Source organism: Mastomys coucha, unplaced genomic scaffold, assembly GCF_008632895.1.
Source record: "Mastomys coucha isolate ucsf_1 unplaced genomic scaffold, UCSF_Mcou_1 pScaffold22, whole genome shotgun sequence".
NCBI classification, from domain to species: domain Eukaryota; kingdom Metazoa; phylum Chordata; class Mammalia; order Rodentia; family Muridae; genus Mastomys; species Mastomys coucha.
Genome location: NW_022196905.1, coordinates 11,023,707 through 11,038,437, shown reverse-complemented (window position 1 = coordinate 11,038,437; position 14,731 = coordinate 11,023,707). Strand labels below are relative to the sequence as shown.

The window sequence follows — 14,731 nt, the reverse complement described above, 5'->3', positions numbered from 1 at the left end:
TCGAACTCAGAAATCCACCTGCCTCTGCCTCCCAAGTGCTGGGATTAAAGGCATGTACCACCACTTCCTGGCCTGTTTTAAATTATAGTATGGGCATATGTCTTTAGGCTGGGCTATGTGGTACTGGTGATTAAACCCAGGGCTTCATGCATGCTAAGCAGGCACTCTTCCTACTGAGCTATCCTCAGCATTGATCTGGATATCTTTGAAGTGTGCTTAGACTGCCTCTTACATTTGTCTGTTGCTTTATTTTTATTTTTTAAATATTTGTTTATATTTATTTTATGTGTATATTTTTTACCTTCATGTATGTATATGCACCACATGTGTTCCTGATGTCAGCACCGGCCAGAAGACTGTGTTGGATCCCCTAGAAGTGGAGTTACAGATTATTGTGAGCTGCCATGTAGGTGCTGGGAACAGAGCCTTAGTTTTCTGCAAGAACAGTCAGTCGCTCACAACTGGGCCACCTTCCAGCCACACCACTTTCCCCTTTTTTGAGATCGGATAGTACCTTGTAGCCCTTTCTGATCTGGAGCTGACTAGGTTGCCTTTATCTTATATTGATCCTTGTCTCTGCCTCTCGAGTGTTGGAATTACAAGTGTAATGAATTCATCTGGTTAATTTATAAGGTTCTAGATTTTGGGAAAATGCCATAGAAGTCAGTGTTCTCTCTATTCACGGCATTGTGTCAGGAGTCTAATGATAAACCAGTATGGTATTTTACTCATCATTTTGGTGATGCTGTTATTACTGGAACATTGTTGTATTTATAACTGCCCACACTGGAAATGACTTACTTGACTTTCGGAGAACTACTAGTGCCCTTTCACACTGATGCCCTTCTGAAGTGCCTTTCCCCCTTTCTCTATTTTATTACACACTGACCAGATTTGTAATGTCCAGGGAAGCTCCATCTCCCAGGGAAGAAGGATTTAAAGCAACTATTGGATAGAATATGCTAAAACTAGCAATGCAATGCCAGGTGTGGTACATGGCTGTAAAACCAGCTCTTGGGCAGGGTGATCAAGAGTTCTTGGGCAGCCATTGCTTCATTTGGAGTCAGAAGCCAGCCTGGGATACATGAGACCTTGTTTCATAAGAAGTTCCTCCCAAACAACAACTAAACACACCAGGGCAATAAGTACTTTGGAGAATATAATTTGAAGCCACACAAATACCTTATTTTTCTCTTAAGTTCTACCTACTCATTTTAACTTCGCCTGTAGGTTTTCCTCTTGGTGATCTACTTGTTTTCTGTTTTCTTTCTGTTTGTACATGGAAATTCTATAAGGAAGAGTTGTTTCTCCAATTTATTTAGTTAACCATTTATACCACAGTGGAATAATTTATATATTTATTGTTTGAGTTATAATCCAAAATGTGGTTATATATACTTTGTGGCTCAAATTTTTCTGGCTTTGCCTTTTAGAGAGTCTTAAAGTTTGCTGTTGTATCTTTTTAAAAAAACCTGAGTAAAGATAATTATAAATTATCTTTTTCGTGCCACTGTTTTGCTAGTAAAGCTTATGGCTTAGGAGCTAGGCTCTTTAATATTACCTCTAATTTTGGTTGGCTGACTGTAGTTTTGTTTCATTGTCTTGAGACAACAGTCTCCAAGGTAACCTAAGCTGGCCTTGAACTGGTGGCAGTCTTGTTACCTCAGCCTCCAGAGTGCCAGATTATAGGCACGTACCACCAACCCCAGCTTCTGTAATGGCTTTGAATTGCTTGAAACTCCATGCTCAAAAATAACATTTGCAAATTTTTAGAATATGTTAAGTTAAATGATGTTTTTAAAAGGTCAGTGCTATAGCTAGTAACAGTGTTTATTTATCATCCATCCTTGTCATTGTGCTGAATAAACCAGAGTAGTTGACTTTTAAGCAGTGACACTGGGCTGGAGAGATGGCTCAGTGGTTAAGAGCACTGACTGTTCTTCCAGAAGTTCTGAGTTCAATTTCTAGCAACCACATGGTGGCTCACAATCATCTGCAGTGGGATCCAATGCCCTCTTCTGGTGTGTCTGATGACAGCCACAATGTACATATGTATGTATGTGTATGTATGTGTATATGTATATGTATACACACACTTCCAGACACAGTGAACAGATAATCTGTTGCCTTTAGGTTGTGGAAGATAACTTTTAGTGATGGTTTTTTAGTTAGTCCTAGCAGTGGTGATACTGGAATCAAAATCAAAGCCTGTGCCATGGGTGGCCTGAACCAGCTAGGTTCGGCCATTCATCTTTGGTAAGCCAGTCAAAAGAGCCAAATTAATAGCAAAAAGCAGAAAGGGGGACATTTATTCAGTGTGACACATTGTGAAGAGGGGCAAAGAGATCCAGCAACACTTTGAGTCCCTCTTTAGGGCTCCGACATGAGGTTGAGGTCTAAGTAGAGGACCAGAGTTCTCTATGTAACCGATCAGTCTCTCTGTCAAGGTGAATTCTTGCCTATTATTTTCTGGCTTTAGTCTCATCCTACAAGGTGGTCTGAGAAACTGCCAGAACCGTGTGCTGGCATCAGGCTTCAGTGCTTTTCTTTTCCTGGCATGAGATTCCTGGAGGACTTTTCAATTCCCTGGGGTCTGTTGTTTCCTGTAGTGGCACAGCTGAAGGGAAGCTGAAGTTTCTCTTTGAAGTATTCTCATTTCTCATTCTCATTCTTCAGCCAGGAAGTTGGTTCAGTGGGTAAAGACTTGTCCATCAAGCTTAACAACCTCACTTAACTTCCTAGAATATGCATGGTAGAGAGGACTAACTCCTGCAAGGTGTCCTCTGACCTCCATATGGTGTGTGCATGAACACACACAGTTAATGTAAAAAGAAAGCTGGATGTAGTGTCACAAGTCTTTAATCTCACTTCTTAGGAGTCAGAGTGGATGTATCTCTTTGAGTTGGAGAACAGCCTGATCTACATAGCAAGTTTCAGGACATTGAGGATATAGTAATTAAAAAAAAAAAACCCAAAGCTTCTCAAAACAGCACCAACAAAAAACTTTAGAAAAATTTTTCTTTCATTTTAGGCATTATGGTTGCACTGATGAATATATGTATAATCAGAGTCTAGCAAGTTTCCCTCCTACCCTTTTTGATGGAATCTTAACCCTGTAGCCCAGGCTGGCCTGGAGCTCTCCATGTAGATTAGCAGTCTTAACCTGGCCCCTTAGAGGCATGCCACCGACTAGCTTCAGAGCCAACATGCTCCCCATGCGCCCAGCTTGGGGATTTAATATGGAGTGTATGTGCGAGGTGAGCTCTTTCTACCCATAGCTGTTATCTCTAGCTCCAGAACCTACTTGTCCAGGTCTCTGAAGACTTACTTCAATAAGTTTAAAATGTTGGTAGTATTTTTATTATGTGTCTAGAGTTCAACATTCAAAATACAGGCTTTCAGGTGTTTTAAATATGTGTATGGGTGTTTTGCCTGCATGAATGTGTATGTCTGTGTACCATGTGATGCAGTGTCCTGGAAGGCCAGAAGAGGGCATCAGAACTCCTGGGACTGAATGGACTTCTTGGGAGTATTGGGACTCAAACCTGGGTCCTCTGCCAGAGATGCCAGCGCTCTTCATCATCAAACTATATGAGGGGACATTAGACCTAGATCTAGGAAAGGATCATAGTATTTCATTGCAGGAGTATTCTGCATAATGAGTCATTTGGTTTTTGAATTTTAAAAAGAGACTTTTGTTGTTGAGAGAGGGTCTCATGTATTCCAGGCTGGCCCTCTAATTTGTTATTTAGCCAGGGCTGGTCTAAAACTCATGATTCTCCAGTCTCCACCTCTCAAGTGCTTGCTGAAGTTATAGGCACTGGCCACTAAGCCAGGAGAGGCTAATTTTACTGGGTGGAACACAGCCTTCTCTAGTCTGATTGGGTAGAGGGCTGAGATTTGATTAGCATGGTCTCTTCAGTCCCCTCACAATAGGAATCATATGAGATTCCTGTTGGTTTTTCTTTGGAAGAGGAAGTCTACTCATCACGAGACCATGGTGGCATTGCCTACCTTACTTGAGTGAGTAAGTCACACGTTCAGCTGTGCACCAAGGGATGCTGTTGGCCTTTTCAGAACCTGGGGCTTTCATAACAAGCTGCTTCTTACTAGCTTTGCTTTCTGTCTTGTAGAACTTACAATGTAACATGCTTTTTATTAATGTGATTTTCCTTCTCTTTTTGCAGTGATTATTTATTCAAGTTACTTCTGATTGGCGATTCTGGGGTTGGAAAGTCTTGCCTTCTCCTTAGGTTTGCAGTAAGTTGAAATTAATATACTTTTTACAAACAATGGTGTGCTTAGTTGTACAAATAATGCAGTGTTTTTTGTGTCTTGCTTTTGTTAGACAAAAATCAAATAATTTTATATAGAGTTAATTCTTTCAGAGAGTTTATATATCTAAGTGCTCCCAAACAACATGCCTCACCCCAGTGGTATTTTGGACTTTTAAATAATGTTGTTTTTAAAAGAAATTCAAGGGAAATCTGGGTGTGGTAGTGCATGCCTGTACTCTTTTCTTCCACTTGGGAGGTGAAGGAGGGGCATCACTTTGGGCTTGAAGTCAGTTCAAAAAAAAAAAAAAAAGAGTGAGAGAAAGAAAGAAATGCAGTGTAGTATGATGATAAAGTTAGTATCAGGTACTCTTTGTAGAATGCTGACCGATTCCCATGCAAGTGGAGAGTAATGTGAGATACTTGGCTGGTATTGAAAGTAACCTGAAAAGAAAGACTCAAGCCATATATATATATATATATGTATGTATATATATATGTAAATATATATAAATTTTTTTTTCTTTTTTGGTTTTTTTGAGATATGGTTTTTCTATGTAGCCCTGGCTGTCCTGGAACTCACTCTGTAGACTAGGCTGGCCTCGAACTCAGAAATCCACCTGCCTCTGCCTCTCAAGTGCTGGGATTAAAGGCATGCGCCACCACCGCCCAGCTTCAAGCCATATTTTAATAAACTAAAAAGGAATATTTAATTTTAAACATTCCTTTAACTTTAAATTTTAGTTCCTCATTTCGTAAGCCACTTGGGGCTTGTTTATGTCATAGTTGAGATCCATCATTGCAGAATTCTCTTAGGTATTGCCTTACAGTTCTGTAATGATTAGTCATCCATTCTGGATTTTTTTTTTTAAAGATAAGAGTTATTTATTTATTTTATGTATGCGTGTTCTATCTGCATGTACACCATTGTGCCAGAAGAGGGTATTAAGTCCTATTATAAGATGGTGTGAGCACCATGTGGTTGCTGAGAGTTGAGCTCAGGATCTCTGGAAAAGGAGCCAGCCCCAAACCTGGAGGTTTTTTTTGTTGTTGTTGTTTTTTGATTTTTTATGAAAACTTCTTTTAAAACAGTTACTTACTCTGGATGGTGGTACATAACCTTTAATTCCAGCACTTGGGAGGCAGAAGCAGGTGGATCTCTGTGAGTTTGAGATCACCCCGGTCTACAGAGAGAATTCAGGACAGCCTGGGCTACACAGAGAAACCCTGTCTTGAAAAAACAAAACACACACACATGCACACAAACCCAACCTGTTACTCGTTTTTCTTGTATGTTTACATGGGGTGGGAGTGTACAGTAGCACAGTAGCAGGCTGAAGACAGTTTGTAGGAGTTGGTTCCCTCCTTGTACTTTTTGGGTCCCAAAAAGTTGTTAGGCTTGGTGGCAGGCAATTTTATTCTCTGAGCCATTTCAGGGGCCCTCATGAATTCTTTGATTTGAAATAGAGCCTCACTGAGTATTCCTGGCTGGCCTTTAATTTCCTAGACCAGGATGGCCTCAGATTTTCAGTGACCTTTCTGCTCCAGACTCCCAAGTACTGAGACTACTGGCATGTCCCAAAAAAGAGAAACATTGGGTTAAAAAATTGACAAGCAACATGATAATGACCTCCAGATGGAAACTACCCAATTCTTTCATAAGTAAAATGTATCAATGGGCTTGTATTCAGGTGCAAAAAAGATGTAGTTAAAAAAAAAAGTGCGGCTGTTGAAATGAATCAGCAGGTAAAAATGCCTGCTGCCAAGCCTGATAACCTGAGCTTTGTCCCCAGTACTAACAGGGAGGAAGGAGAAAGCTGACTATCAAAGACTGTCCTGTGACCTCCACATGTACAAATAAGGCACGCACATGTCTACACACATACACACATACGCAAAGTAATTTTTTTGAGACCGGGTCTTACTATGTACCCTTTGTTGAACTCACTATTATAGTCCAGGTTGGCCTTGAATTCACAGAGATCTTCTTATCCCTGTCTCCTGAGTGCTGGGATTAAAAGTGTGTGCCACCATGCCCAATTTAATAAAGTAATAGATTTGAAAAAAAAAACCAAAAACAAAACCAACTATTAATCTTAGTAAGGTGTGGTATGCCTGTAATCTAAGCATTCCAAAGACTGAGTAGGAGGTTCATGGTAGCCAGCACGAGCTACCAGCAAGATTTTCATATCTATGAAGTGTTCTCTAGGCAAAGTTCCATAGATAGTAAATAGTTTGGTTGCCATGATCTGAAGAGAAAAGGGAGTAGAAACTGCTAATGAGTTCCTTTTGGCGTAGTGAAATATGCTGGAATTAAACAATGGTTGTACAAGTTTATGTGTTTACTAAAAACCACTGAGTTGCACACTAAATGAGGGATCCTTACATGCATTAAATTTCAATTTAAAAACTCAACCAGGATGTAAAACAAGAATCTGGAATACATCTCTAAGAGGAAAATAAAATGAACATTGTTTTGTGGTTAATTAATTGGATGTTTGAAGTACAAGAGCTTTACTGATTGGCAGGTAGGAGAACTCATGGGGGTGGCGGAGCTTTGCCAATTACAAAATCTTTTCCTGATATATGTAAAGAATTTACCAAGAGATGTTGTCTTTGTTAGGGTTTCCATTGCTGTGAACAGACACATGACCAAGTAAACTTATATTCCTAATATGACAACATTTAATTGGGGCTGGCTTACAGGTTCAGAGGTTCAGTCCATTATCATCAAGGTGGGAACATGGCAACATCCCGGCAGGCATGGTGCAAGGAACAGCTGAGAGTTCTACATCTTCATCTGAAGGCTGCTAGTGAAATACTGGCTTCCAGGCAGCTAGGATGAGGGCCTTTTGGTTTTTCCAGACAGGGTTTCTCTGTGTAGCCCTGGCTGTCCTGGAACTCACTCTGTAGACCAGGCTGGCCTCAAACTCAGAAATCCACCTACTTTCTGCCTCCCTGCCCCCCAAGCGCTGGGATTAAAGGCATGTGCCACCACTGCCTGGCTAAAATTTATTTATTAATTATATGTAAGTACAATGTAGTTGTCTTCTGACACCCCAGAAGAGGGCATCAGATTTCATTACCGATGGTTGTGAGCCACCTTGTGGTTGCTGGGATTTGAACTCAGGACCTCTGGAAGAGCAGTCAGTGCTCTTAACTGCTGAGCCATCTCTCCAACCCCGAAAATATGCCAACTTAGGGGTTTTTTTTGTTTTGTTGTTTTGTTTTTGTTTTTCGAGGCAGGGTTTCTCTATGTAGCCATGGCTGTCCTGGAACTCACTGTGTAAGACCAGGCTAGCCTCGAACTCAGAAATCCACCTGCTTCCACTTCCCAAGTGCTGGGAGTAAAGGCATGTGCCACCACTGCCTGGTTTAGGATTAGGGTCTTAAAGCACATACCCACAGTGATACAGCTAGTCCAACAGGGCCACACCTTCTAATAGTGCCACTCCCTGATATACAAACCATTATAGATGTATGAAAAAAAAAAAGAACATGAGAAATATCTCAAAGCAAAAAGAAACTTTCTAACTAATTGGTATTTTGTAATGAGATAATTAGAACACAAACCAAGATGGAGTCAGATGTTCAAAACCTTGTTTATAATGCAACTAAACTTTTAACAAATTTTCTCTGTTAAACATTGATTTCATTAACTGTTTTTCCCTTTCAGGATGATACGTATACGGAAAGCTACATCAGCACAATTGGTGTGGATTTCAAGATACGAACTATAGAGTTAGACGGGAAAACAATCAAGCTTCAGATAGTAAGTGGTCTTGGAAACTATTTTGGCAAATGTACAGTGTATATGTATTTAGTATGCTAACAAGGTTGAATATAAAGTTCCTGAAGAGTCGTGCAATGATACAGATTTTAGACCAAGAGGCATTTCCCAGGCTTACTTTTCTCATTGAAATTCCTTCTTTCTTCCTCTTGTTCATCATCTATTTCGAGGATTGAAGCTGAGGTCTCCCATATGCTGAGTCTGCACTGTTCACATGGAGCTGTGTCTCAGGTCCTCTTTGTTGAAATTCTGTTTGTAAAGCAGACTTAATTATTAATTAAAGCAGACTTTACTTAATAATCACATTAAGTCAGCCTTTCTCCTATTAAGTGAGAAGTCTGAGCTTTCCTTATCTGACAGTGAGTGTTACTTGGCATCTTTTGTGTGTCTCCTACTGTGCTGTTTGCTAGCGCATGTTAGAAGGGACCCTGGGGGAGCCTCTTTGCTTATGCTTTAAAGACAACTTTTTAGTTCTGTGGGTGTTTCTCCTTTTTTAAGACAATATATTCCAACTGTAGAAACACAGAATTTATTGGAAGGAAACTCTTAAATATGCTTGTTTTACTCTCAAAAAAAAAAAAAAAGGATGCTCAGAGACTTGTTTGTCTAGGATAATCAAGATAGAGAAGCATAGCTCTCCATCTTCAACATGTGTCCCTTTGCTGTCTTAAGTACCTTATCCATCCTTCACTCCCACCTCCAATTGAATGCTTCTGTGTCCTTTAGTATGAGTCTAGGTACTGCCAGTATGTCTGTGATCTTAAAGAAGAAAAAGTAATCATGGGATCAGCATGACAGCTCAGCAGGTGCTTGATCAGTTAAGGCTGATGATCTGAGTTCGATCCTAGGACCTATGTGGTTCTTTGGAGAGAAATAACTTTTCCTGCAAGTTGTCTTTTTGACCTCTGTGCGTGCCATAGCAAGGGTGTTCTCAATATGAGTATCATCGCACACATAGACACACAGACACACAAATAGACATGCAAGTCTGCACACACATACAGTTAAGTAAATAGGTTTTTTTGGTTGTTTTAAGTTGGGTTTTAACTTTTAAAAATCACTATGTTGTAGAGCAGGCTTAGTGTAAAGGAACACTGAAGATGGACCATTGTTCTTTTCATGGAATTGGGTATTTCTGTGCTGAAGTCCTGAATTTTGAGTCAAAATTATTATTTTGGTTTTGATATTTCTTACTTTTCTCTTTCTCTTGGGTTTTTGAGGCAGGGTTTCTTTGTGTAGCCCTGGCTGTTCTGAATAGAACTCACTTTGTAGATCAGGCTGGCCTCCAACTCAGAGATCTACTTGCCTCTGCTGTGCTGGTGTTATGGGGGTATGCCAAGCCTTTTGATGTTGACTTAGAAAAATAACAAGTTTGCTCAGCTCCAGCCCTAGCACTGTCTCCTGGTTTACTAGTTTATGAGGTAGTTTTGAGGACCACATGGCTCTAGCTGTGTGTCTACCTTTAAGACCTTGGAGACAGCAGATCAGTGTGTGTTATCTGTAATATGCTCTTGTATGATACACTATGTGATACAATATTGTAGAAAAGATCCACTCAAACCTGCAGCCTAGGTATCAATAGCATATGCAGCCATTAACCTTTACAGGATTTCTATATTTGAAATATTTTAATTTTGTCACTTCCTTTGTCTGGAAAGGATCTTGCAGTTTGCTTTCAGTATTATCTTCAATAGGAATTTTCGTTCCTTATCTGGTGCTGTTATATAATCTTATTTAGGAAATTCACCATTTTCAAAAGCAGCTACTTTCAGTTTACAAATGACTCTAACTATCCATTCTTTATATTGGGCTGGAGCCAGTGTCCTTTAACTTCTATGGAATTCCTTTGCACACAGTTTGAAGCTGTGTGAATCAGGTTAATTACTTTTCTGTTGGCATCCAAACTTCATGTTGATGTGATCACACCCTTCTTCCTGTCCAGTTGATTATTCCTTTTTGGAGTTGTTTTTAGAAACTTTTAAATTTGGGTTAGTCTTGCATTTTCAAGTACATTTAAAAAAAGGGATTCCTAAAATATAGTACAATAGAGTTTGTAAGACAGACTTTTCTGAATTTCTTAAAAATTTTCACCCTTTGGGTGTGGAGAGGTGGCTCAGTGCACTGGGGGTTCAATTCCCAGCACCTATGCTGCACACACCATAATTTCAGCTCCATGAAATCCCATGCTGCCTTCTTGTCTCTGTGGCCAATAGGCATGTGCACAGACATACATGCAGGCAGAGCACTCATACACATAAAGATAAAATAAAAATTCTCTCTTGGACTTTGGGGACTCAATGCTTATTGTTAATCTACCAAAGAAAATAAAAGGAATGCATGAGTTTACATTTGTGGTTGCATTAACTGTATTCCCTATACATTAAGTAATCTGTAGTACTTAATAGTAATCTGCATTAAGATTTAGGTTTGCTTGTTTTTAATTTGGGGGATATGTGTATAAAGGCTATACATGGCTGCAGATATGGTCCAGTAGATAAAGTACTTGTAAATGTGAGGACCTGAATTCATCCAGGAAAATGCTGTGTAGGTATGGGGACCCACCTGTAATCCATGGAAGGCAGAGACAGTGGGTTACAGGAGCAAGGGCTAGCTTTGTCAGCCGTTCAACGAGCTCTGTATTCACCAAAAGATCTTGCCTCAGTGAGTAAGGTGGGAGTGTGATCCAGGAAGACTTTAGTCTTAGGTGTCTACATACACATATCATATATACACACAGAATATGTGTACACATGTGAGAGAGAGAGAGAGAGAGAGAGAGAGAGAGAGAGAGAGAGATTTTGTGAATTGGTGTTATAAAAATTTAAAGGCTAAATTGTATGTCTAACCCATTGCATTTCAATTTATTGGGCTTGGGCTGTGTTTTTTCTTCCAAGTGCTCTAAGTCTTTTCCTTTCATGTTTTATGTTTAGTTATGATGGCCAAGTCTTTACTGATAGTCAGGTTGGAAGACCCCAGAGGGGGGAAAATGAAATGTAGCCAGTATTGATTTTATTTTGGATTTTGGATAAGTAGCTGATAACTTTGAATAGTATTTGTTTCTTTCTCTTTCTCTTTATCATTTAACAGACCTGGCACTCCTGGAAACTGCTTTGTAGACCATGCTGGCCTTGAACTCACAGATCCACCGTCTTCTGCCCCCCAAGTGCTGGGATTAAAGATGTGTGCCACCACATCTAGCTGCTTTCTTTTTCATCTGGAAATTTGTTAATGTTATAGGCTTTATGGGGGTGTTCTGAGACAAGTTTACTATGTAGCCTTGCTGGCTTTGAATCTGTGTAATCCTCCTGGTTCTGCTTCCTCGCTGTTGCTGGGACTACAGTCATGTACCACGATGCCCAATCTTACCAAAAAAAAGAAAAAAAAAAGACTGTTACTATAACGTAATTAATATGCATCTGCATTTATCTTTTGCACCATTATATATATATATATATATATATATATATATATTATAAATGTCTGTTATGGAAAAAGTGTTTATTTTGAAATTATTTTAATTTAGAAATAGAAAACCTCATAAGGAGAAAAGAAACAAAAACCACAAGCATCCAGGCAATGTTTTACTTCATGAGCTTGTCACCCCCTCCTTGGTTCACTTGTCCCAAGACTCAGCCACCCACAATAATGTTATTAATAGGGATATGGATCAGTTTCACGAAGAAGCCAATGAATCCCATGATAGCAAATCCTATCGCTGTGGCCATGGCAATCTTCTGGAATTCTTTTCTGTCAGGTTTGGTGCATCTTTTAACCAGGCGAATTGAGTTCTTTACAAACTGCCGACTTGGCTCTACAAACTGCATTACCTGATCCATGTTTGTGGGGTGGCGGTTTGAGAGCCGCACCATTATATTTAACAGAATTAACATTAATATCATATATCTAGTTCTTATATTTCCCCAAACGTAGTTTGTGTGTGTGTGTTTGTGTGTTAAGGTATCCTTAGAATGAGTTGTAAATTTTTGTCTTTTAAAACATAATTAATAATTACCAGCCAGGCATGATGGTACACAACTTTAATTCCAGCACTGGGGAGGCAGAAGTAGGTGGATTTCTGAGTTGGAGGATAGCCTGGTCTACAAAATGAGTTCCAGGACAGCCAGGACTACACAGAAACCCTACCTCAAAAAACCAAAATCAAAACAAAATTAAAAAAAGCTCTGTTAATATTATCATGTGTTGGGACCTCTGTGCCATGGCATATCTGTGGAGGTCTCACTATATAGCCCTAGTTGGCCTAGAACTTGCTGTATAGATAAGGCTAGTCTTGAACCTACAGAGCTCCACCAGCTTTTGCCTCCTCAGTGCAGGGACTATAGACAGTAGCCACCATTACTTGGCCAGAGGATAACTTTTTATAGTTTCTTCCTTCTATCATGGGTTCTAGGAATCGACTTCAGGTTGTTAGGTTTACATAGCTTTTGTTGATCTATCTTGTCTGCCTTTCCCCATTAAAAAATATTTTTATTGAGTGTAAGTGTATATGAATGCATGTGCCCAAAGAAACCAGAGGCACTGGATGCCTTTGAAACTAGAGTTGCTTACAAGCATTGGTAAACCACTTAATGTGGGTACTGGGAATTGAACGTAGGTACTCTGGAAGACCAGTATATCCTCTTAACCATTAAGCCATCTCTCCATGCCCCTCTCCACTTAGAAGAATGAGTTTTATTTTAAAGGTGTTTAAAAACATTTCCCTTCCATTATTTTTTCTCAGATTGAGATACCCTCGTTACTCTAGGGCATGGCAGACCCTGGTCTGTGACAAGTAGCTGCAGCCAAAAGTAAGCTGTGGGCTCTGGACTCTTTTTACTGACAGACTAGCATAGCTTATGTTCTCAAAGAATTTAGAATTTGGGTATCAGTACTACCTGCTAAACCATAGGCATTATTTCCTCTTCTGGATTTTAACATTTGATACTTGCAATGCAATTTAATAATGTAAGCATTAAATACTGCTGGCATTTCAAATCCTAATAGTCTACAATTTTCTCCTGTACTTTCCCCCTAGTATGTTTTAATGGAATTGTTTGCCTTTCCTGATTGTTTTCTATAGTGGGACACAGCAGGCCAGGAAAGATTTCGAACAATCACTTCCAGTTATTACAGAGGAGCCCATGGCATCATAGTTGTGTATGATGTGACAGATCAGGTAAGTTTCTAGAGAATATTATGTGTTACCAACAAAGTAGGAAGTTACTTTTTGTGTGTGTGGATTTTGACACACTCTCACAATGTAGTTCTGGGTGACCTGAAGTCAATGTGGACAGGCTGCCCTTGAATGCTTTTGAACAGCCCTGTAACTTTTGGTCAGAAATTTATTTTTACTATTCGAGAAATAAAAACAATAACTCAATTTCTTGTAGCAAATATTAAATCTGAACATATAGTTAATTTGGAGATAACTTAAGAGATTTATCATTACAAGCAAAAGGGAAGTGAATATGAATAGGTAAAGAAAATGCTACATTAGCAGGATGGCATGTGCCTCTCTAGTTGAGCTACTTGGCCGGCTGAAATAGGATCTCAGGAGCCCAGGAGATTGAGACCAGCATAGGCAGCATAGCAAGCTCTCATCTCAGTAAAGCAAACACCCAAAGTAGACGTAACTTAATTTTAAACATGTAGTCTATTACCATAATTTTTGATTGTTCTTCAAGACAAGTTTAAGTTTCCCTGTAATCTTGGCTGTTTATAGACAAAGCTGACCTTTAGCTCAGAGATCTGCCTGCCTCTGTCCCCCAAGCACTGGAACCATAGGCATTCACTACTATGCCTAGCCTAATATAAAATATTTTTATGTGAAAAACAAAATGGGGAAAATCGTCATGTTTTTTAGTCGATTTCTCCTCCCCATCCCATACCTTTTTTTTTTTTAAAGATTTATTTTATTTATTATATATAAGTATGCCATAGCTGTCTTCAGACACCAGAAGAGGGAATCAGCTCTTGTTACAGATGGTTGTGAGCCACTATGTGGTTGCTGGGACTTGAACTCAGGACCTCTGGAAGAGCAATCAGAGCTCTTAACCACTGAGCCATCACTCCAGCCCCCTATCCCATATCTTGCTTGTAGTTTGGGTTTAAGATCAGGACTTTCTGTATGCCCAACAAATTGTCAGCCATTGAGATGCACCCTAGGCCAAATAATAGTAGTGATACTGTTGTTCTTCATAACTAGTTTTTGTTTTTTTTGTTTTTGAGTCAGGATCTCACTGTGTAGTTCTGGCTGACCTGCAGCTGCTCTTGTAGATTGAGCTAGCCTGGAACTTAAGAGATCAGTCTGTATCTGTCTCCTAAGGACTGGAAGTAAAGCTGTGCCACTGCACCCAGCTCATAAACCAGGATTTTACTGTTTCAGAAACTAGGTCTTGTCAGTATTTTAAAATTTCAGTTAAAAGTTGGGCTTGCCTATCATTAAACTTCCAACTGTTTCCCCTTCCAAATAAGCAATTTTCACTTCAGGCCTTTGAGTCTTTCTTACCATTGACTGGGCGTGCACCTCGTGTTAGTTGATTTCTTTCCTTAGTTATACCAACAGTGGCCTCAAGCAACTGCATCATTATTCTTCTCTCCTTAGGAGTCCTTCAATAATGTTAAACAGTGGCTGCAGGAGATAGATCGCTATGCCAGTGAAAATGTCAAC

The 14,731-nt window shown here is 39.6% G+C and overlaps 3 protein-coding genes across 5 annotated transcripts in view; 1 reads left to right on the top strand and 2 right to left on the bottom strand.

Annotated features, from left to right (window-relative positions):
- Rab1a (RAB1A, member RAS oncogene family) overlaps window positions 1-14,731 on the top strand; it is a 25,207-nt gene that overhangs the window by 8,580 nt on the left and 1,896 nt on the right. Inside the window, exons 2-5 of the mRNA XM_031342336.1 lie at window positions 4,188-4,260; window positions 7,951-8,046; window positions 13,142-13,237; window positions 14,666-14,725. Coding sequence (XP_031198196.1) covers window positions 4,188-4,260; window positions 7,951-8,046; window positions 13,142-13,237; window positions 14,666-14,725 — 325 coding nt within the window. The remainder of the gene's footprint in view (window positions 1-4,187; window positions 4,261-7,950; window positions 8,047-13,141; window positions 13,238-14,665; window positions 14,726-14,731) is intronic.
- Cep68 (centrosomal protein 68) overlaps window positions 7,858-14,731 on the bottom strand; it is a 31,528-nt gene continuing 24,654 nt past the window's right edge. The window contains exons 8-9 of one of the 3 annotated variants that reach the window (XR_004110832.1): window positions 10,627-10,772; window positions 7,858-8,313 (exon numbers count right to left, since the gene is read on the bottom strand). The gene's annotated coding sequence lies outside the window, so the exon portion shown is untranslated. Of the gene's footprint in view, window positions 8,314-10,626; window positions 10,773-11,056; window positions 11,426-14,731 lie in introns of those variants that run through there. The other 2 variants (XR_004110833.1, XR_004110834.1) reach the window with 2 other exon arrangements.
- LOC116071338 (protein transport protein Sec61 subunit gamma) lies at window positions 11,544-11,915 on the bottom strand. The gene has a single exon (XM_031342835.1). The coding sequence runs from the start codon at window positions 11,898-11,900 to the stop codon at window positions 11,694-11,696; it is 207 nt and encodes a 68-aa protein (XP_031198695.1). The 5' UTR covers window positions 11,901-11,915; the 3' UTR covers window positions 11,544-11,693.